This window comes from Mobula birostris, chromosome 13 (genome assembly GCF_030028105.1).
Source record: "Mobula birostris isolate sMobBir1 chromosome 13, sMobBir1.hap1, whole genome shotgun sequence".
Taxonomy (NCBI): domain Eukaryota; kingdom Metazoa; phylum Chordata; class Chondrichthyes; order Myliobatiformes; family Myliobatidae; genus Mobula; species Mobula birostris.
The window spans coordinates 20,334,694-20,355,363 of record NC_092382.1 but is presented as its reverse complement, the minus strand read 5'-3'; the positions used below and the strand labels follow the sequence as shown (position 1 = coordinate 20,355,363).

General features: G+C 52.8%; 1 protein-coding gene across 1 annotated transcript in view; it reads right to left on the bottom strand.

Moving 5' to 3' along the window:
* Window positions 1-15,164: 15,164 nt before the first annotated feature.
* The window catches only part of LOC140208511 (NACHT, LRR and PYD domains-containing protein 3-like), a 48,930-nt gene continuing 43,424 nt past the window's right edge, over window positions 15,165-20,670 (bottom strand). Inside the window, 4 exon segments of the mRNA XM_072277234.1 lie at window positions 15,165-15,505; window positions 15,661-15,828; window positions 17,112-17,282; window positions 17,438-17,608. Coding sequence (XP_072133335.1) covers window positions 15,421-15,505; window positions 15,661-15,828; window positions 17,112-17,282; window positions 17,438-17,608 — 595 coding nt within the window. The 3' untranslated portion in view covers window positions 15,165-15,420.

Below are 20,670 nucleotides of genomic sequence, written 5' to 3'. Positions count from 1 at the left end.
GGACATCCTACAACGCCAGGTAAATCTCTACACACAGTCCATCTAAGCCAGAGGAATTACCCCTCCGGAGTTGCCAAAGGCCAGTGGACAGCTCCTCCCGAGTCAAGGGAGCGTCCAGGCGCACTGCGTCCTCTGGGCTGACCTTAGGCATATCTTTCCAGACCTCATTGCATGCCCCTGCTTTTGACGGATCCGGCGAAAATAAGGACCGATAGAATGAACGGACTTCTTTGTTAATTCCGTTGGGGTTCGTGATGGAGGAGCCATCGGCAGCCAGTAACCCCAATAACTGCTTTTGAACTCCCAGCCACTTCTCCAACGAGTAGAAGAAGGGTGAGCCACGGTCCAAATCCTGCAGCATTTGGATCCGTGACCTCACGTACGCACCTCGGGACTGCTGGAGCTGCAGATTCCTTAATGCGTCCTTCTTCTCCTCGTATTACTGCCATAGTTGTTGGTCTCCAGTGTCGGACCAAGACGGAACTCCAGGCCAAGCAACGCTCTCTCAAGCCGCTGAACCTCAGAGACCTGCCTCTTTGTCGACCCCCTACTGTACTTCCGACATAAAAAACCGGATGTGGGCTTTGCCCACATCCCACCACAGCCGCAGGGAGCAGAGCTCTCTCCGTCTCTCCCTCCAGGTGACCCAGAACGCTCGGAACGAATTCCGGAAACGGCTATCCTCCAGTAGCCGGTTGTTAAAATGCCAATACCCGGATCCCAGCCAAGGGCACAGAGGAATAAATTCCATCCACACAAGGTGATGATCCGAGCACGACACCGGCCGCATGGAGGACGCCGACACGCGGGAGATGCAAGCCCGAGAGGTATACAGGCGGTCTATCCGGGAACCTCCCTCTCTAGATCTTCTCAAGAAGGCGCCAGAGTCGGGGTGAAGATTCCGCCAGCTGTCCACCAAGTCAAAGGACCCGACTAGCTCCTTTAACTTCTTTTGCCGATGCTGGGTGGCGTTGGAGGCCCGAGCGGTCATCCACCTCGAGGGTACAGTTGAAGTGGGCCAGTGAAGGAGAGGAGCTTTGAGGCTTTGACTCAAGAGGCTTCGAAGAGAAGAGGCGGAGGGCAAGCTAGCTCGCAGGTAGTTTTTACAATGTCTCCTGAAACGGTGATGTGCATCTCATGTGAGATGTGGCATTCTTGGAGGAACTCCCCTCTCCCGCAGAGTCACATCTGCCAGAGGTGCATACGGCTGGGCGATCTGGAAGACCGTGTACGGTATCTGGAGCAGCAGCTGGATGACCTTCGACTCATAAGGGAGAATGAGGCAGTCAAAGATGAGAGCTACAGGGAGGTAGTCACACCTAGGCTGTCGGAAGCAGGTCGTTGGGGTGACAGTCAGAGGGATGAAAGCGAAGGTGACCAGACAGGTAGTGCAGAGCACCCCTGTAGCCATTCCCCCGAATAATAAGTTTACCGTCCTGGATACTGTTGGCGGGGACGACAGACCAGGTGTGAGCGACGGTGCCAGTGCCCCCGGCACTGAGTCTGACCCTGTGGTGCAGAAGGGTGGGTCGGAGAAGAGGAGAGCTGTCATCATTGGAGATGATATAGTCAGGGGAGCAGACAGGAGATTTTGTGAACGTGAGAAGGACCCCGCATGGTTTGTTACCTTCGGGTGCCAGGGTCTGGGATGTCTCTGACCGGGTGCACGACATCCTGGTACGAGAGGGAAAGCAACCAGAAGTCGTGATACATGTTGGGACCAACGACATAGGCAGGAAGAGGGATAAGGTCCTGAAGTGAGAGTTTCGGGAACTAGGCAGAAGGCTGAAGAACAGGACCTCAAGGGTGGTGTTCTGAGGATTGCTGCCAGTGCTACATGACAATGATGGTAAGAATTGGAGGAGATGGCAGTTGAATGCGTGGCTGAGAAGTTGGTGCAGGGAGCAGGGTTTTAGATTTTTAGATCATTGGGATCTCTTCTGGGGAAAGTGGGACCTGTACAGATTGGATGGGTTGCACCTGAACTCGAGGGGGAGCAATATCCTTGCAGGTAGGTTTGTTAGCATGGTTCGGGAGGGGTTAAACTAATTTGCGAGGGGGATGGGACCCGGAGCGATAGAGCAGTGAAAGGAGCGCATGGAGTAAAGCCAGATCTAACATGCAGAGAGGCTTTGAGGAAAGAGAAGCAGAATAAACGGTGTAAAGACAGTAAGGTAGAAGGGGCTAAAATGTGCGCACCTCAATGCAAGAAGCATCAGGAACAAAGGTGATGAACTGAGAGCTTGGATACATACATGGAATTATGATGTAGTGGCCATTACAGAAACTTGGCTGGCACCAGGGCAGGAATGCCTTCTCAATATTACTGGATTTCAGTGCTTTAAAAGGGATAGAGAGGGCGGAAAAAGGGGAGGAGGGGTGTCTTTACTGGTCAGGGATACTATTACAGCTACGGAAAGGGTGGGTAATGTAACAGGATCCTCTTTTGAGTCAATATGGGTGGAAGTCAGGAACAGGAAGGGAGCAGTTACTCTATTGGGGGTATTCTATAGGCCCCCTGGTAGCAGCAGAGATACAGAGGAGCAGATTTGGAGGCAATTTTTGGAAAGGTGCAAAAATAACAGGGTTGTTATCATGGGTGACTTTAACTTCCCTAATATTGATTGACACCTGCTTAGTTCCAAGGGTTTCGATGGGGCAGAGTTTGTTAAGTGTGTCCAGGACGGATTCCTGTCGCAGTATGTGGACAGACCGACCAGGGGGTAATGCCATACTAGATCTGGTAATAAGTAATGAACTGGGTCAGGTCACAGATCTCTCAGTGGGTGAGCATTTGGGGGACAGTGACCACCGCTCCCTGGCCTTTAGCATTATCATCGAAAAGGATAGAATCAGAGAGGACAGGAAAATTTTCAAGTGGGGAAAGGCTAAATATGAGGCTATAAGGCTAGAACTTGTGGGTGTGAATTGGGATGATGTTTTTGCAGGGAAATGTACTATGGACATGTGGTCGATGTTTAGAGATCTCTTGCAGGATGTTAGGATTAAATTTGTCCCGCTGAAGAAGGTAAAGAATGGTAGGGTGATGGAACCATGTGTGACAAGTGAGGTGGAAAATCTAGTCAGGTGGAAGAAGGCAGCATACATGAGGTTTAGGAAGAACGGATCAGATGGGTCTATTGAGGAATATAGGGAAGCAAAAAAGGAGCTTAAGAAGGGGCTGAGAAGAGCAAGAAGGGGGCATGAGAAGGCCTTGGCGAGTAGGGTAAAGGAAAACCGCAAGGCATCCTTCAATTATGTGAAGCAAAAAAGGATGACAGGAGTGAGGGTAGGACCGATTAGAGGTAAAGGTGGGAAGATGTGCCTGGAGGCTGTGGAAGTGAGCGAGGTCCTCAATGAATACTTCTCTTCGGTATTCACCAATGAGAGGGAACTTGATGATGGTGACGACAATATGAGTGAGGTTGATGTTCTGGAGCATGTTGATATTAAAGGAGAGCAGGTGTTGGAGTTGTTAAAATACATTAGGATAGATAAGTCCCCGGGGCCTGATGGAATTTTCCCCAGGCTGCTCTACGAGGCGAGGGAAGAGATTGCTGAGACTCTGGCTAAGATCTTTATGTCCTCGTTGTCCACGGGAATGGTACCTGAGGATTGGAGGGAGGCGAATGTTGTCTCCTTATTCAAAAAAGGTAGTAGGGATAGTCCGGGTAATTATAGACCAGTGAGCCTTACGTCTGTGGTGGGAAAGCTGTTGGAAAAGATTCTTAGAGATAGGATCTATAGGCATTTAGAGAATGAGAATCATGGTCTGATCAGGGACAGTCAGCATGGATTTCTGAAGGGCAGATCGTATCTAACAAGCCTGATAGAGTTCTTTCATGAGGTGACCAAGCATATAGATGAGGGTAGTGCACTGGATGTGATTTATGTGGATTTTAGTAAGGCACTTGACAAGGTTCCACACGGTAGGCTTATTCAAAAAGTTAGAAGGCATGGGATCCAGGGAAGTTTGGCCAGGTGAATTCAGAAGAGGCTTGCCTGCAGAAGGCAGAGGGTGGTGGTGGAGGGAGTACATTCAGATTGGAGGATTGTGACTAGTGGTGTCCCACAAGGATCTGTTCTGGGACCTCTACTTTTCGTGATTTTTATTAACGACCTGGATGTGGGGGTAGAAGGGTGGGTTGGCAGTTTTGCAGACGACACAAAGGTTGGTGGTGTTGTAGATAGTGCAGAGGATTGTCAAAGGTTGCAGAGAGACATTGATATGATGCAGGAGTGGGCTGAGAAGTCGCAGATGGAGTTCAACCCGGAGAAGTTTGAGGTGGTACAGTCTGGAAGGACAAATTCCAATGCAGAGTACAAAGTAAATGGCAGGATACTTGGTAGTGTGGAGGAGCAGAGGGATCTCGGGGTACATGTCCACAGATCCCTGAACGTTGCCTCACAGATGGATAGGGCAGTTAAGAAAGCTTATGGGGTGTGAGCTTTCATAAGTCGAGGGATAGAGTTTATGAGTCGCGGTGTAATGATGCCGCTCTATAAAACTCTGGTTCGGCCACAGTTGGAGTACTGTTTCCATTTCTGGTCACCTCACTATAGGAAGGATGTGGAAGCATTGGAAAGGCTACAGAGGAGATTTACCAGGATGCTGCCTGGTTTAGAAAGTATGCATTATGATCAGAGATTACGGGAGCTAGGGCTTTACTCTTTGGAAAGAGGGAGGATGAGGGGAGATATGATAGAGGTGTACAAGATAATAAGAGGAATAGATAGAATGGATAGCCAGCGCCTCTTCCCCAGGGCACCACTACTCAATACAAGAGGACATGGCTTTAAGGTAAGGGGTGGGAAGTTCAAGGGGGATATTAGAGGAAGTTTTTTACTCGGAGAATGGTTGGTGCGTGGAATGCACTGCCTGAGTCAGTGGTGGAGACAGATACACTGGTGAAGTTTAAGAGACTATTAGACAGGTAAATGGAGGAATTTAAGGTGGGGGTTTATATGGGAGGCAGGGCTTGAGGGTCGGCACAACATTGCGGGCCGAAGGGCCTGTACTGTGCTGGACTATTCTATGTTCTATGTTCTAATTCCCCCCCCCCCCCCCCGAGGATGACGCAGTCCCCAGGATCGATGGAGCTCAGCCGAGCGGACAGCTGACAGAATAGGCGGGTCTGCATCACACCGCGCCTCGGAGCGTACACATTGATAAAATGCAATGGTACACCATCCAGGCGCACAGCCAGGTGGAGCAGACGACCGGGCACAGCATCTTGGACTCTTACGATTTCCGAATGGAAGGTCGGGGCCAACAGGATCGCCACCCCGCGAGAGCTGGAGCTGAGGTGGCTCACTGAGACCCCGCCCTGTCACTCCAGGAGCCAAGCGGATACGTCCCCAGGGATGGCATGGGTTTCATGCAGGAAACTCACCGCATATCTCTCATCCCTGAGGACTGAGAGATTGTTATGTCTGCGAAGAGGACCCCTGCTGCCGTTTACATTGAGACTAGCTCTGGTAAGTTTCATGTCGGGAGCACACTAGGCCTCAGCAGCTGTGCCCATCCCGGTGAGAGCGGAGGCGCCTTCCACCACACTGTCCCGAAAGAAAGCAAGGATACTTTTTGCTTTCCGGGCTCCAGCGGTACCAGCGACACCCTGTGACCCACCATCCCCCGTAGGAGCGATGCTGCTTCTCCCTCTGATGTCCCTTACCAGGTCATCCAGGAAAGATTTCAGTTGCCGTCTGTCGTTCCCCGACACCGCATTCCTCTTCCCCTTTCCCTTCCGTCTGATGATGACTCTCAGGGACTTCACCAGCCTCGGCATGCAGGACCAGCGAAGCGAGGCTAGTTGTGGCCGATGCTTTGCACCCTCAGAGGTGAGAATGAAATGCTTAATTTCCTCCACAGATATTAATGGGGATTCCTCAGGAGGGGTGAGGATGTCCATTGTCTCACTATCGAAGGAGTCCCCCTCCAACTCTTCACTGCAGATAGATTCCCCATCGTCCTCCCCGCATGTTCTAATAGATGGCCGCGCTTGTGACCCACACTGCGCAGCGGGTACCTCGCTCTTACCTGCCCGCTCCACCGTCACATCAGCCTCATCCACATTTGCGACAGTGGAGGGATAGTATCCAGGGACTCCCTGCAAGCCATTAATTGATGGGTCAGCGTGCATAGAATATCATCCTACCCAGGAGACAAGTATTAAGGGGACCCCGGCACCTTTGGTCCAAGGGATTCACAGGCAGCCTGATGCTGAGAATGAGAGGGCTTTGTCTCCTCTCCCTTTACACTATTCGATACACTTGCTTCCAGGGAGGCACTTACTACTAAGTCCTGGGTGGCGGGCTCCAGGGCTGTCTCATTTGTGCAAACAGGGCTATCAGAAGCTTTCTGCACAACCACACCATCTACCTCAGGACTGGTGGCTACATCTGGGGACTCAGGTTTGGAACCAACATCTGCCCAGATTCCCACCCCTTCCTGGGACTCCCCCGCATCTACATCTCCTGCCCTCTTGCGGGAACATTCCCTTCTCCTCTTCACGCCGGAGGAGCACACAGGTGCAGGATTCACTGATGGGGCGATGCTCTCTGTTTCCATCGCCCCGTCTAACTGCGCACTTCCCCGTGCTTCACGCTCCACTTCAGGGCAAATGGGCGTGAGCTCTGCGGTCTCGGGCACCGACTTCTTAGGGTGTTTGGATTTCTTCGTTGCCTTCTTGCCCCGCACAGGCTCCACCCCGTCCCCCACCTGAAAGGCAGGGGCAGGAGCAGGGACAGGGGTAGGGGCAGGGTGAGGGGCCGGGGGCAGGATCAGGGGCAGGAGCAGGTGCACGCGCAGGAGTCGGATCGAGGCAGAGGTAGCTGGGGCACTGGTGCCCGAAGTGGGCTCCCTCGGGTTTCTGGTGTTTGGACAGTCCCTCCGAAAGTGCCCACCTCCCTGCACGCATGGAACCGTGGGCGCTCGGAGATCCAGTACACTTGATAATCTACCCCCTCGTTCCGGACAGTAAACCGGCCCTCAACTTCGTCCTCCCTTTCCAGCTGCATGAATACCTGACGCTGGAAAGAGATTACGATGTGGAGGGTGCGCCTCTTAAATTTGGGACGGATGGCATTTATCTCCGACCTTACTTGTCCCAAGTGGGCTAGTGCAAGAAGCAGGTCCTCATTGGGGAAGAAAGGCTTGAAGTGACCGAAGACGATTCGTTGCGTGGGAGCTGCCACCAGCTCCATCTGCATAAAGATGTTTTCCGCAGTGATCACCTTACTGAGAGCCAGGTGCACCAACTCTCATTCTTCAAATAAAACACTGCCTTCCCGAACTCGTTTTCGGTGGCCAAAATACCACCTTTCCCAACCAAGTTCTCCATGACTTCCGCAAATTGTTCCAGAGTAACGCCAGGATGCAAAATACATTGCACCCCGCTTTCATCTTCCACCGACTGAAGCAGGGTATTCTCCACGGCTGGAGAGGAAACCGGCTTTGCATAACTCCCTGGGTACCGGTCCGGCATGCTAGCACTATGTCCGAATCGAGAAATATGCGACAGTACCGTTTATAAAGTCCTGGAGTGAGTAGAGTAACCGGACGCAAAAGTTTGCACAGCGAATTGCCAGCGGCCGCAGCTGGGTGCTACGCAGTTAGCAACCGCCAACAAACCGAGTCCAGACTGGCAAAAAAACTCCAAACGAAGCTTCCACACTAAACAAGCCTCTCACTCAGATGTCCAAGAGACATTTCGAACCACCTCCAAAGTATCTCACGAACTTAATACAGCAGTTTTTCCTCGATTTCTCCCTGCTGAAGCAGAACAGCTCCTCGCTGTGTCTGATCCCGGGAGTGATGGATGATTTTGTTTGGAGGGAGCTTTACTCTGTGTCTGACCACGGGAGTGTGTGATGGGACGATGTGCAAGGAGCTTCACTCTGTGTCTGACCCCTTTTTTTTTAAACAAAATTCTTTATTACAAATGTCGGTGCTATAAATTTTTACAAAACCAGTGACTAACACATTTACTACAGTACAAACAGACAATACATGTTAAACCAATATATTGCCATCCTCATCAATGATGGCATTTACACCCCGCGGAGCCCAACGGTCCCGGAACATCTCTACGGTCGCCGTGGACTGTGCGTATTCCTTTTCAATATTCACCCGGGCACGAACATACCCCCTAAACATAGCCAGGCAGTCCGCCCGGGGAGAACCTCCTGCACCCTTTTCCAGGAGCCACGGATGGCAATTTTCGCCAGCCCCAGGAGCAAGTTGACAAGGACATCCTCATCCCTCTGTGCCCCCCTCCTTACTGGATGACCATATATGAATAGGGTGGGACTGAAATGCAACCAGAAGGCGAGAAGCAGCCCACGCAAATACGCGAAAAGGGGCTGCAGCCTCACACACTCCACGTACATATGGTACACGGTCTCCTCCAGCCCGCAGAAGTGACACGCGGCTGGGAGATCCGTGTACAAACTAAAGAACTTATTGCAAAGCACCGCTTTATGCAGCACCCTCCAACCGAGATCCCCAAGGTGCATGGGAAGGACTCCCTTGTAAAGGGACTTCCATTGGGGACCCCCCTCACCTCCAGGTGGAAAGACCGACCGCCATGACGTGTCGGGACGGTGGACAAATGTTAGGAAGTGGAGGGTGTGGAGCAGCAGCCCATAAAGGTACCTCCTGCCTGCATCCCTGAATGGGATTGTGGGTGTCGATGAAAGACGGCTCAAGTTGTGTGGATTCGTCTCTCGGGTAAGGCTGCGGGGCCTGGGCCCGACGAGCAGCTCAACTTGAGTCGATCCACACACCTGAGCCGCACCGACATCCGTTGAGGCAGGGCAGGGGTCGGCCAGGACCCCGCCCTCTGCCAGAGGAGGGGATTCCCGGCCTGAGGCAACCATGTTACAGACTCTCAGTAGGTCCTGATAGAAGCCGGGCAGCCTCTGCAAAGCAGCACGGCTGACGCCCGCCGGTGGTAGCTGCATATCTTCGTGAAGAGAGTGGCCCTTCCGGAGGAAGAAAGTCGCCAACACGTGCCACCTGGGAGGGTGCTCGGCGTACAGGAATCTCTGCAGAGTCCTGAGGCGGAGAGCCGCCAGCCGTGTGCGTACACACACCAGCGACTGTCCGCCCTCTCCTACTGGGAGACTCAGAACCGCTGCAGAGACCCAGTGTTTCCTGTTACCCCAGAAGAAGTCCACTAGCTTCATCTGCATTCTTGCGACAAAAGGGGCAGGGGGGGGCCAAGGTGACCATCCGGTACCACAACATGGAGGCCACCAGCTGGTTTATGACCATCACCCTGCCTCGATAGGAAAGCACCCTGAGAAGGCCTGACCAGTGCCCCAGCCGGGCCATGACCTTTGTCTCCAGGTCCTGCCAGTTCGCCAGCCAGGTCTCCCCAGAAGGACTCAGGTAGACTCCCAGATAGAGAAGACGTCTGGTGCTCCACTCAAAAGCTCTCATCTCCTCCGGCAGGGAGTCCACCTGCCACTGGCCTACTAAGAGTCCGGAACATTTCGCCCAGTTGATCCTGGCGGAGGATGCCGCCGAGAAAACATCTTGGCACTCGCGCATCCTCCGCAGGTCACAGGGGTCTGTCATCATGAGGAGTACGTCATCGGCGTAGGCCGAGAGGACGACCTCCATGTCCGGTTCGCGCGGAACCAGACCTGTCAGCCTTCGCCGAAGAAGGCTGAGGAATGGCTCGACACAGATCACATTCAGTTGACCAGACATGGGGCACCCTTGACGCACTCCTCTTCGGAAGGGAATAGGTCCTGTCAATGATCCGTTAATCTTAACTAGGCACTCTGCGGAAGAGTACAGGAGCCGAACTCGGGCCACAAAGTGTGGTCCGAGCCCAAAAGCCTCCAGGGTGCCCACTAGGAAACTGTGGTTCACTCGGTCAAACGCCTTCGCCTGGTCAAGAGAAAGAAACGCTGCCGGGGACCCAGTCTCCTGGAGCAGGTGGATCAGGTCCCGTAGTAAGTGGACATTGTCCAGGATGGAGCGGCCCGGGACTGTGTAAGATTGGTTAGGATGGACCACCTGTCCAATTACCGAACCCAGACGGTTAGCCATTGCCCGGGCGAAGATCTTGTAGTCCGCGCACAAGAGGGAGACCGGCCGCCAGTTCATTAGCAGGCGGAGGTCTCCCTTCTTGGGCAGCAGGACCACAACAGATCTTCGCCATGAGAGGGGCATTTTTCCGGTGGCTAGGCTCTCCCCTAGAACAAGGCTGTAATCATCCCCCAGGACATCCCAAAAAGCCCGATAAAACTCAACACTCAGTCCTTCTAAGCCAGGGGACTTACCCCTCCGGAGTTGCGGAAGGGCAGTGGACAGCTCCTCCCGAGTCAGGGGGGCATCCAGACGCACTGCGTCCTCTGGGCTGACCTTAGGCAAATCCTTCCAGGCCTCATTACACGCCTCCGCATTTGACGGATCAGGCGAGAATAAGGACCGATAGAATGAATGGACTTCGTTGTTAATTCCTTCGGGGTCCGTGATGGAGGAGCCATCGGCAGCCAGCAACTCCACTAGCTGCTTTTGAACTCCCCGCCACTTCTCCAACGAGTAGAAGAAGGGTGTGCCATGGTCCAAATCCTGCAGCATTTGGATCCGTGACCTCACGTACGCACCTCGGGACCGCTGGAGCTGCAGGTTCCTTAGTGCGTCCTTCTTCTCCTGGTATTCCTGCCACAGCTGTTGGTCTCCAGCGGTCGGACCGAGGCGGGACTCCAGGTCAAGCAATGCTCTCTCAAACTGCTCAATCTCAGAGCCCCGCCTCTTTGTCGACCCCCTAGTGTACTCCTGACACAAAAACCGGATGTGGGCTTTCCACAGCCGTAGGGAGCAGAACTCTCTCCGCCTCTCCTTCCAGGAGACCCAGAACGCTCGGAACGAATCCCGGAATCGGCTGTCCTCCAGCAGCCGGTTGTTAAAATGCCAATACCCGGATCCCACCCGAGGGTGTAGTGGAATAAATTCCATCCACACAAGGTGATGATCCGAGCACGACACTGGCCGCATGGAGGACGCTGACACACGGGAGACAGAAGCCCGACAGATAGACTGGTGGTCTATCCTGGAACCTCCCTCTCTAGACCTTCTCGAGAAGGCGCTAGAGTCGGGGTGAAGATTCCGCCAGCTGTCCACCAAGTCAAAGAAGCCGACTAGCTCCTTTAACTTTTTTGCCGATGCTGGGTCGCGTTGGAGGCCCGAGCGGTCCTCCGCCTCGAGGGTACAGTTGAAGTCTCCCCCGAGGATGGCGTAGTCCCCAGGATCGATGGAGCTCAGCAGGGTGGACAGCTGACAGAATAGGCGCGTCTGCATCACCCCGCACCTCGGAGCGTACACATTGATAAAGTGCAATGGTACGCCATCCAAGCGCACAGCCAGGTGGAGCAGACGGCCAGGCACAACGTCTTGGACCCTTTCGATTTCTGGCTGGAAGGTCGGAGCCAACAGGATCGCCACCCCGCTAGAGTTGGAGCTGAGGTGGCTCATGTAGACCCCGCCCCGCCCCTCCAGGAGCCAAGCAGACTCGTCCCCAGGGATGGTATGGGTTTCCTGCAGGAAACTCACCGCATACCGCCCATCTCTGAGAACTGAGAGATTGTTATGCCTGCGAAGAGGACCCCTGCTGCCGTTTACATTGAGACTAGCTATGGTAAGCTTCATGGCGGGAGCACACTAGGCCTCAGCAGCTGTGTCCATTTCGGTGAGAGCGGAGGCGCCCTCCACCACACTGTCCGGAAAGAAAGCAAGGATACTTTTTGCTTTCCGGGCTCGAGCGGTACCAACGCCACCCTGTGACTCACCATCCCCCGTAGGAGGGAGGCTGCTTCTCCCTCTGATGTCCCTTACCAGGTCATCCAGGAAAGATTTTAGTTGCCGTCTGCCGTTCCCCGACACCGCATTCCTCTTCCCCTTTCCCTTCCGTCTGAGGATGACTCGCAGGGACTTCACCAGCCTCGGCATGCTGGGCCAGCGAAGCGAGGCTAGGTGAGGCCGGTGCTTGGCACCCTCAGAGGTGAGAATGATATGCTTAATTTCCTCTACAGGTATCAATGGGGATTTCTCAGGAGGGGTGAGGATGTCCATTGTTTCACTATCGAAGGAGTCCCCCTCCAACCCTTCACTGCAGACAGAATCCCCATCGGCCTCCCCGCATGTTCCAATAGATGGCCGCGCTTGTGACCCACACTGCGCAGCGGGTACCTCGCTCTTACCTGCCCGCTCCACCGTCGCATCAGCCTCATCCACATTTGCGACGGTGGAGGGACAATCCCCAGGGACTCCCTGCAAGACACTTATTGTTGGGGTCGACGTGCACAGAATATCGCCCTCCCCAGGGGGCAGGTATAAAGGGGAACCCGGCACCTTTGGTCCAAGGGATTCACAAGCAGCCTGGTGCTGAGAGTGAGAGAGCTTTGTCTCGTCTCCTCTTACACTATTCGGTTCACCTGCCTCCAGGGAGGCGCTGACTAGTAAGTCCTGGGTGGAGGCCTCCAGGGCTGCCTCATTTGTGCAAACAGGGCTGTCACAAGCTTTTTGCACAACCACACCAGCTACCCCAGGACTGGTGGCTACATCTGGGGACTCAGGTTTCGAACTAACATCCGCCCGGACTCCCACCTCTTCCTGGGACTCCCCCGCATCTACATCCCCTTCTCCTCTTCACGCCTGAGGAGCAGACAGGTGCAGGATTCACCAATGGGGCGGTGCTCTCTGTTTCCATCTCCCCGTCTGCTTGCGCACCTCCCGAGCCCCACGCTCCACTTCAGGGCAAATGGGCGTGAGCTCTGCGGCCTCAGAGGCCGACTTCTAAGTGTGTTTGGATTTCTTCTTTGCCTTCTTACTCCGCACAGACTCCACCCCGTCCCCCACCTGAACCACAGGGAGAGGAGCAGGGACCGACCCAACCATACGAGTAGGGACAGGGTTAGGGGCAGGGTGAGGGGTCGGGGTAGGATCAGGGGCGGGGGCAGGGTCAGATGCAGGCGCAGGTGCACGCGCAGGAGTAGGATCAGGGGCAGAGGTAGCTGGGGCACTGGTGCCCGAAGTGGGGTCCCTCGGTTTCCGGGTGGTAGGACAGTCCCTCCGAAAGTGCCCCACCTCCCTGCAAGCATGGCACCGTGGGCTCTCGGAGCTCCAGTACACCTGATAATCTACTCCCTCGTGCCAGACAGTAAACCGGCCCTCAACATCGTCCTCTCTTTCCAGCTGCATGAATACCTGACGCCGGAAAGAGATTACAGTGCGGAGGGTGCGTCTCTTAAATTTGTGTCGGATGGCAGTGATCTCCGACCTTACTTACCCTAAACGGGCCAGTGGGGGAAGCAGGTCCTCATTCGGAATGAAAGGCTTAACATGCCCAAGCACGATACGTTGCGTGGGGGCCGTCACCAGCTACATCGGTAAAAAGATGTTGTCTACCGTGAGTCCCCTGCTTAGGGCCCGGTGCACTAGCTCTTCATTCGCCAGATAGAACACCGCCTTTCCGAGCTCCTTTTCGGTGGCCAAAATGCCGCCTTTCCCCACAAGGTCCACCATGGCCTCCGCACATTTTTCTAGTGTCATTCCCGGGCGCAAAATACACTGTACCCCGCGTTCCACCTTCACCGACCGAAACAGGGCGTTGTCCGAGGCCGGGGAGGCAGCCGCCCTTGCGTAACTCCCCGCAGGCCCGCGACTCCCTGGAGACCGGTCCGGCATGCTGGAGCTGTTTCTAGTCCGCGAATTTTACAGCGGTGTCGGTTAGAAGTCCTGGAACGAATCCAATAACTGACCGGGAAAGTTTGCAGTCGACAGTTCCTCGCTGGCTCGGCGCCAGGAAAGGCTCCGTCGGACTTGCAGAAACCCAGGCCGGGAGAGGTCGAAACGTCCTTTCAGATGCTCCGGCTCTGACACCGGACGAAAATCAGGGAGATAAAGGAGGAGGAACGTTGCCCCGATGTCAATGGAGCGAACCGGCTTCCTGGCGAGCTGCCAGCGGCCGCAGCTGGGAGCTACGCAGTTAGCAGCCGCCGAGAAACCCAGTCCAAACCGGCAGTAAAACTCCACACCGAGCTTCCACACCAACGCCGTCACTCACTCAGTTGTCCAAGAGACTTTTAGAGCCACCTCCAAAGTATTCCACGAACTTTATCCAGTAGTTTTGCCTCGATCTCTCCCAGCTCAGTCAGCACAGCTCCACTCTGTGTCTGACCCCGGGCGTGTGTGATGGGACAGTGTGGAGGGAGATTCACTCTGTGTCTGACCCCGGGAGTGTGTGATGGGACGGTGCGGAGGGAGATTCACTCTGTGTCTGACCCCGGGAGTGCGTGATGGGACGGTGCGGAGGGAGATTCACTCTGTGTCTGACACCGGGAGTGCGTGATGGGACGGTGCGGAGGGAGATTCACTCTGTGTCTGACACCGGGAGTGTGCGATGGGACGGTGTGGAGGGAGCTTTACTCCGTGTTTAACGCCGATGTTCCATCCCCCATCCCTCCCGTACTTGGGACCTCAGTGGACTCACGTCTGATATTAATCGTTGACAGTGTGGAATCACGTCAATTTTAACTGTCTGCGAGGGGCAGGAGAGGGTCAGTTAGCCAGGAAGTGGGTTGGGTGGAGATGAGATCCTGGGCACCCAGACTTTCGCAGTCCGACCTCCCTCAGTCTGGAGCTGAGACGCTACTGTGTCAGTGTGAGGAGCTCCGACCCACTGTTGATTGCACAGGGTGTAGGGGGCAGCAGAAACCTCAAATGAGACTCAAGTCCGACACCAAGACAGGAAGTTACAGATTTATTGATTTCATCATGACAAATGTAAATTAAACAATGTGTGAGCTGCTGACGGTGCGGGAATAAATAACCTGCTTCCGACTCACCCAGAGTCACACACAATTAACTGACCGGCGACAACGAATGACACGTTGAATAATCAGTCCCGTTTCTCAGCGTCACTCTGCATCGCGGATAATTATAAAATCACATTTCAGGGCCATGTCCGATATCGCTGCAGATCGAGGGTTACCGCCGAGATATTTGTCGAGTTAACATCATTTTATCAGCCAGACTGCCGAATGCACCGTCCTCAGCAAAGTGAGCAGAAGGATTCTCTCCCCGAATAATCCCACCCCGGGACACCGATGTCCCAGACTGAGCCTCCCCCCCCCCCCCCCCACCACCGTTCTCTTTCTATGTAATTCCACGGGGTCCTACTTGGGGAAGATCTCGGACCCAGATAAACGGCAGAAGCAGCTGCACCATACAGGAGGCAGAAGGACGTCACTGCAGGACAACTTCTGAGTCAGAGAGCGCTCTGCTGGAGCGTGTTCCTTTAGAACCATTTGGAATTAAACCCGGAGCGTGAACATTAAAGGGGAGGACGGGAAATCGGCCAAAACGTCCCCATCCCGTGGGCGCGGATGTTCACATATTCAGATCTAATATTGCACTCTCACTCCGGGTCTGAGTTTCTGCAGAGACTCCAGTTCCTCCCTCCCGCCAGTTGCATGATTGTTCCACATGCTGAAAGAGATAGATGAATAAAAATGAAATAAATAGCAGTGTCAGTGAGAGGGGACTGGAGTTCATCATTCTACAACACTCACAGACAAATATCAGCAGAAACCCCGCGGATCCCCTGATACTTTATCACATTGAACATGAACACAAACACTCACTGGATCCACGTCAGACTCGGGTGGGTCAGTATGAGGCGGCGGAGAGCGGGGACAGATTCAACATGGAGGAAGTTTGCATTCAGGTCCAGCGCCGTCAGTGATGGGAGTTTATTGAGAACGGAGACAAGATTCTCGGCACCAGAATCTGTGAGACTGATATTGTGCAACCTGGAGATGAGAGAGAGGCGGAAATGTGAAGGACACAGAGAGACAGCAGACGGTACAAATCCCCAATGTTTATCAGTAACACAATTACTGATCACATTATTGAGAAAGTAAGGAGGCATGGGATCCAAGGGAAGATTGTTTTGTGGATCTAGAACTGGCTTTCCCACAGAAGGCAAAGAGTAGTTGCAGACGGCTCATATTCTCCGTGGAGGCCGGTGTCCAGTGGTGTGCCTTGGGGATTTGTTTTGGGACCCCAACACAGTGATTTTTATAAGTGACCTGGATGAGGAAGTGGAGGGATGGGTTAGTAAATTTGCTGATGACACAAAGGTTGAGGGTGTTGTGGATAGTGTGGAGGGCTGTCAGAGGTTACAACGGGACATTGATAGGATGCAAAACTGGGTTGAGAAGTGGCAGATGGGGTTCAACTCAGTTAAGTGTGAGGTGGTTCATTCTGGTAAGTCAAATATGATGCCAGAATATAGAATTAATGGTAAGACTCTTGGCAGTGTGGAGGATCAGAGGGATCATGGGGTCCGAGTCCATAGGTTACTCAAAGCTGCTACGGAAGTTGACTCTGTGGTTAAGAAGGCATACGGTTTATTGGCCTTCATCAATCGTGGGATTGAGTTTAAGAGCCGAGAGGTAATGTTGCAGCCGCATAAGACCCTGGTCAGACACCACTTGGAGTACTGTGCTCAATTCTGGTCACCTCACTACAGGAAGGACATGGAAACTATAGAACGGGTGCAGAGTACATTTACAAGGATGTTGCCTGGATTGGGGAGCAGGCCTTATGAGAATAGGTTGAGTGAACTCGGCCTTTTCTCCTTGGAGCGACGGAGGACGAGAGGTGACCTGATAGAGTTGTATAAGATGATGAGAGGCATTGATCATGTGGATAGTCAGAGGCTTTTCCCCAGGGCTGAAATGGCTAACATGAGAGGGCACAGTTTTATGGTGCTTGGAAGTAGGTACAGAGGAGATATCACGAGTAAGTTTCTTTACGTAGAAAGTGATGATTGTGTGGAATGGGCTGCTGGTGGCGGTGGTGGAGACGGAAACGATAAGATCTTTTGACAGAATCCTGGATGGCTACATGGAAATTACAAAAATGGCGGACGATGGGTAAAACCTAGGTAGTTCTAAGGTAGCGATGAGCTCAGCACAGCTTTCTGGGTGCCTGTATTGTGCTGCAGGTTTTCTATGTTCTATGTTCTATTAATGTTGAGTGTCTGACACCCAGTAACTGGAACCACAATCTCCCACAGTCTGGTACTTACCGCAGTGTGTGTATTTTACACTCCGGGTTCAACAGAGCCACAGACACCAGCTTCACTGCTGAATCTCTTATAGTATTAGCACCCAGGTTCAGCTCCGTCAGAGATCGTTTTGTGCTGAGAGTGGAGGCGAGATCCTCGACACCAGATTCTGTGAGACCGACATTGTCCAGCCTGGAGATGAGAGAGAGTGAGGGTGAAGGACACAGAGAGACAGGAGACGGTACAAATCCCCAGTGTTTATCAGTAACACAATTACCGATCACATTAATGTTCAGTGTCAGACACCCAGTGACTGTAAACACAATCTCCCACAATCTGGTACTTACTCGAGTTTCTGTATTTTACACTTTGATTTCCTCAGAGCCTCAGACACCAGTTTCACTCCTGAATCTCCCAGTTTATTACGACTCAGGTTCAGCTCCGTCAGTGATGGTTTTGTACTGAGAGCGGAGCCGAGATCCTCGGCACCAGAATCTGTGAGACCGACATTACTCAGCCTGGAGATGAGAGAGAGTGAGGGTGAAGGACACAGAGAGACAGGAGACGGTACAAATCCCCAGTGTTTATCAGTAACACAATTACTGATTATATTAATGTTCAGTGTCAGACGTGAGTGGGCCAGTGACGGAATGGAGCTTTGAGGCTTTGACTCGAGAGGTTCTGGCAGTTTTGGCAGTTGGTCTGTGCAATCATGTCAATCAAGATTTGAATAGATCAGCAGTAAGCCGTTGATTAGACAATCAAGATTTGAATAGCTCAGACTCAGCAGAAAGCAGCTGATTGTCAGGTGACCAAACATTTTGAAAAGCTCAAACAGATAAATAGAGGGATAGCTCAAGAGAAGCGGCCAGAGCGTGAGTGGGCCAGTGAAGGAGTGGAGCTTTGAGGCTTCGACACGAGAGTCTTCGACGAGAAGAGGCGGAGGACAAGCTAGCTCGCAGTTAGTTTTTACAATGTCTCCTGAGATGGTGATGTGCCTTTCATGTGAGATGTGGCAGTCTTGGGGGAACGCCCCTCTCCCGCAGAGTCACATCTGCCAGAAATGCATACGGCTGGGCGATCTGGAAGACCATGTAAGGAATCTGGAGCAGCAGCTGGATGACCTTCGACTCATAAGGGAGAATGAGGCAGTCGTAGATGAGAGCTACAGGGAGGTAGTCACACCTAGGCTGTCGGAAGCAGGTCGTTGGGTGACAGTCAGAGGGGGGGAAAGCAAAGGTGAGCAGACAGGTAGTGCAGAGCACCCCTTTAGCCATTCCCCCGAATAGTGAGTTTACCATCCTGGATACTGTTGGCGGGGACGACCGACCAGGTGTGAGCCATGGTGGCAGGGCCTCCGGCACTGAGTCTGACCCTGTGGTGCAGAAGGGTGGGACGGAGAAGAGGAGAGTTGTCGTCATTGGAGACTCTATAGTCAGGGGAGCAGACAGGAGATTTTGTGGACGTGAGAAGGACACCCGCATGGTTTGCTGCCTCCCGGGTGCCAGGGTCCGGGATGTCTCTGACCGGCTGCACGACATCCTGGTACGAGAGGGAAAGCAACCAGAAGTCGTGATACATGTTGGCACCAACCACATGGGCAGGAAGAGGGATGAGGTCCTAAAGTGTGAGTTTCCGGAATTAGGCAGAAGGTTGAAGAGCAGGACCTCAAGGGTGGCGTTCTCAGGATTGCTGCCAGTGCTACCTGACAGTGATGGTAAGAATTGGAGGAGATGGCAGTTGAATGCGTGGCTGAGGAGTTGGTGCAGGGAGCAGGGTTTTAGATTTTTAGATCATTGGGATCTCTTCTGGGGAAGGTGGGACCTGTACAGATTGGATGGGTTGCACCTGAACTCGAGGGGGAGCAATATTCTTGCAGGAAGGTTTGCTAGCATGGTTCGGGAGGGTTTAAACTAATTTGCGAGGGGGATGGGACACAGAGCGATAGAGCAGTGAAAGAAGTGCATGGAGTAAAGCCAGATCTAACATGCAGAGAGGCTTTGAGGAAAGATAAGCAGAATAAACGGTGTAAAGACAGTAAGGTAGAAGGGGCTGAAATGTGCGCACCTCAATGCAAGAAGCATCAGGAACAAAGGTGATGAACTGAGAGCTTGGATACATACATGGAATTATGATGTAGTGGCCATTACAGAGACTTGGCTGGCTCCAGGGCAGGAATGGATTCTCAATATTCCTGGATTTCAGTGCTTTAAAAGGGATAGACAGGGCAGAAAAAGGAGAGGAGGGGTGGCATTACTGGTCAGGGATACTATTACAGCTACAGAAAGGGTGAGTAATGTACAAGGATCCTCTTTTGAGTCAATATGGGTGGAAGTCAGGAACAGGAAGGGAGCAGTTACTCTACTGGGGGTATTCTATACACCCCCTGGTAGCAGCAGAGATACAGAGGAACAGATTTTGGAAAGGTGCAAAAATAACAGGGTTGTTATCATGGGTGACTTTAACTTCCCTAATATTGATTGGCACCTGATTAGTTCCAAGTGTTTAGATGGGGCAGAGTTTGTTAGTGTGTCCAGGATGGATTCCTGTCACAGTACGTGGACAGGCCGACCAGGGCGAACGCCATACTAGATCTAGTACTAGGTAATGAACCGGGTCAGGTCACAGATCTCTCAGTGGGTGAGCATCTGGGAGACAGTGACCACCGCTCCCTGGCCTTTATAGTTATCACGGAAAAGGATAGAATCAAAGAGGACAGGAACATTTTAAATTCGGGAAAGACAAATTATGAGGCTACAAGGCGAGAACTTGTGGGTGTGAATTGGGATGATGTTTTTGCAGGCAAATGTACTATGGACATGTGGTCGATGTTTAGAGATCTCTTGCGGGATGTAAGGGATAAATTCGTCCCGGTGAGGAAGATAAAGAATGGTAGGGTGAAGGAACCATGGGTAACAAGTGAGGTGGAAAATCTAGTCAGGAGGAAGAAGGCAGCATACATGAGGTTTAGGGAGCAAGGCTCAGATGGATCTATTGAGGAATATAGGGAAGTAAGAAAGGAGCTTAAGAAGGGACTGAGAAGAGCAAGAAGGGGGCATGAAGAGGCCTTGGCGAGTAGGGTAAAGGAAAACCCCAAGGCATTCTTCAATTATGTGAAGCAAAAAAGGATGTCAGGAGTGAAGGTAGGACCGATTAGAGATAAAGGTGGGAAGATGTGCCTGGAGGCTGTGGAAGTGAGCGAGGTCCTCAATGAATACTTCTCTTCGGTATTCACCAATGAGAGGGAACTTGATGATGGTGAGGACAATATGAGTGAGGTTGATGTTCTGGGAGAGGAAGGGTTGGAGTTGATATTAAGGGAGAGGAAGGGTTGTAGTTATTAAAATACATTAGGACAGGTAAGTCCCCGGGTCCTGACAGAATATTCCCCAGGCTTCTCCACGAGGCGCGAGAAGAGATTGCTGAGCCTCTGGCTAGGATCTTTATGTCCTCGTTGTCCACGGGAATGGTACCGGAGGATTGGAGGGAGGAGAATGTTGTTCCCTTGTTCAAAAAAGGTAGTAGGGATAGTCCGGGTAATTATAGACCAGTGAGCCTTACGTCTGTGGTGGGAAAGCTG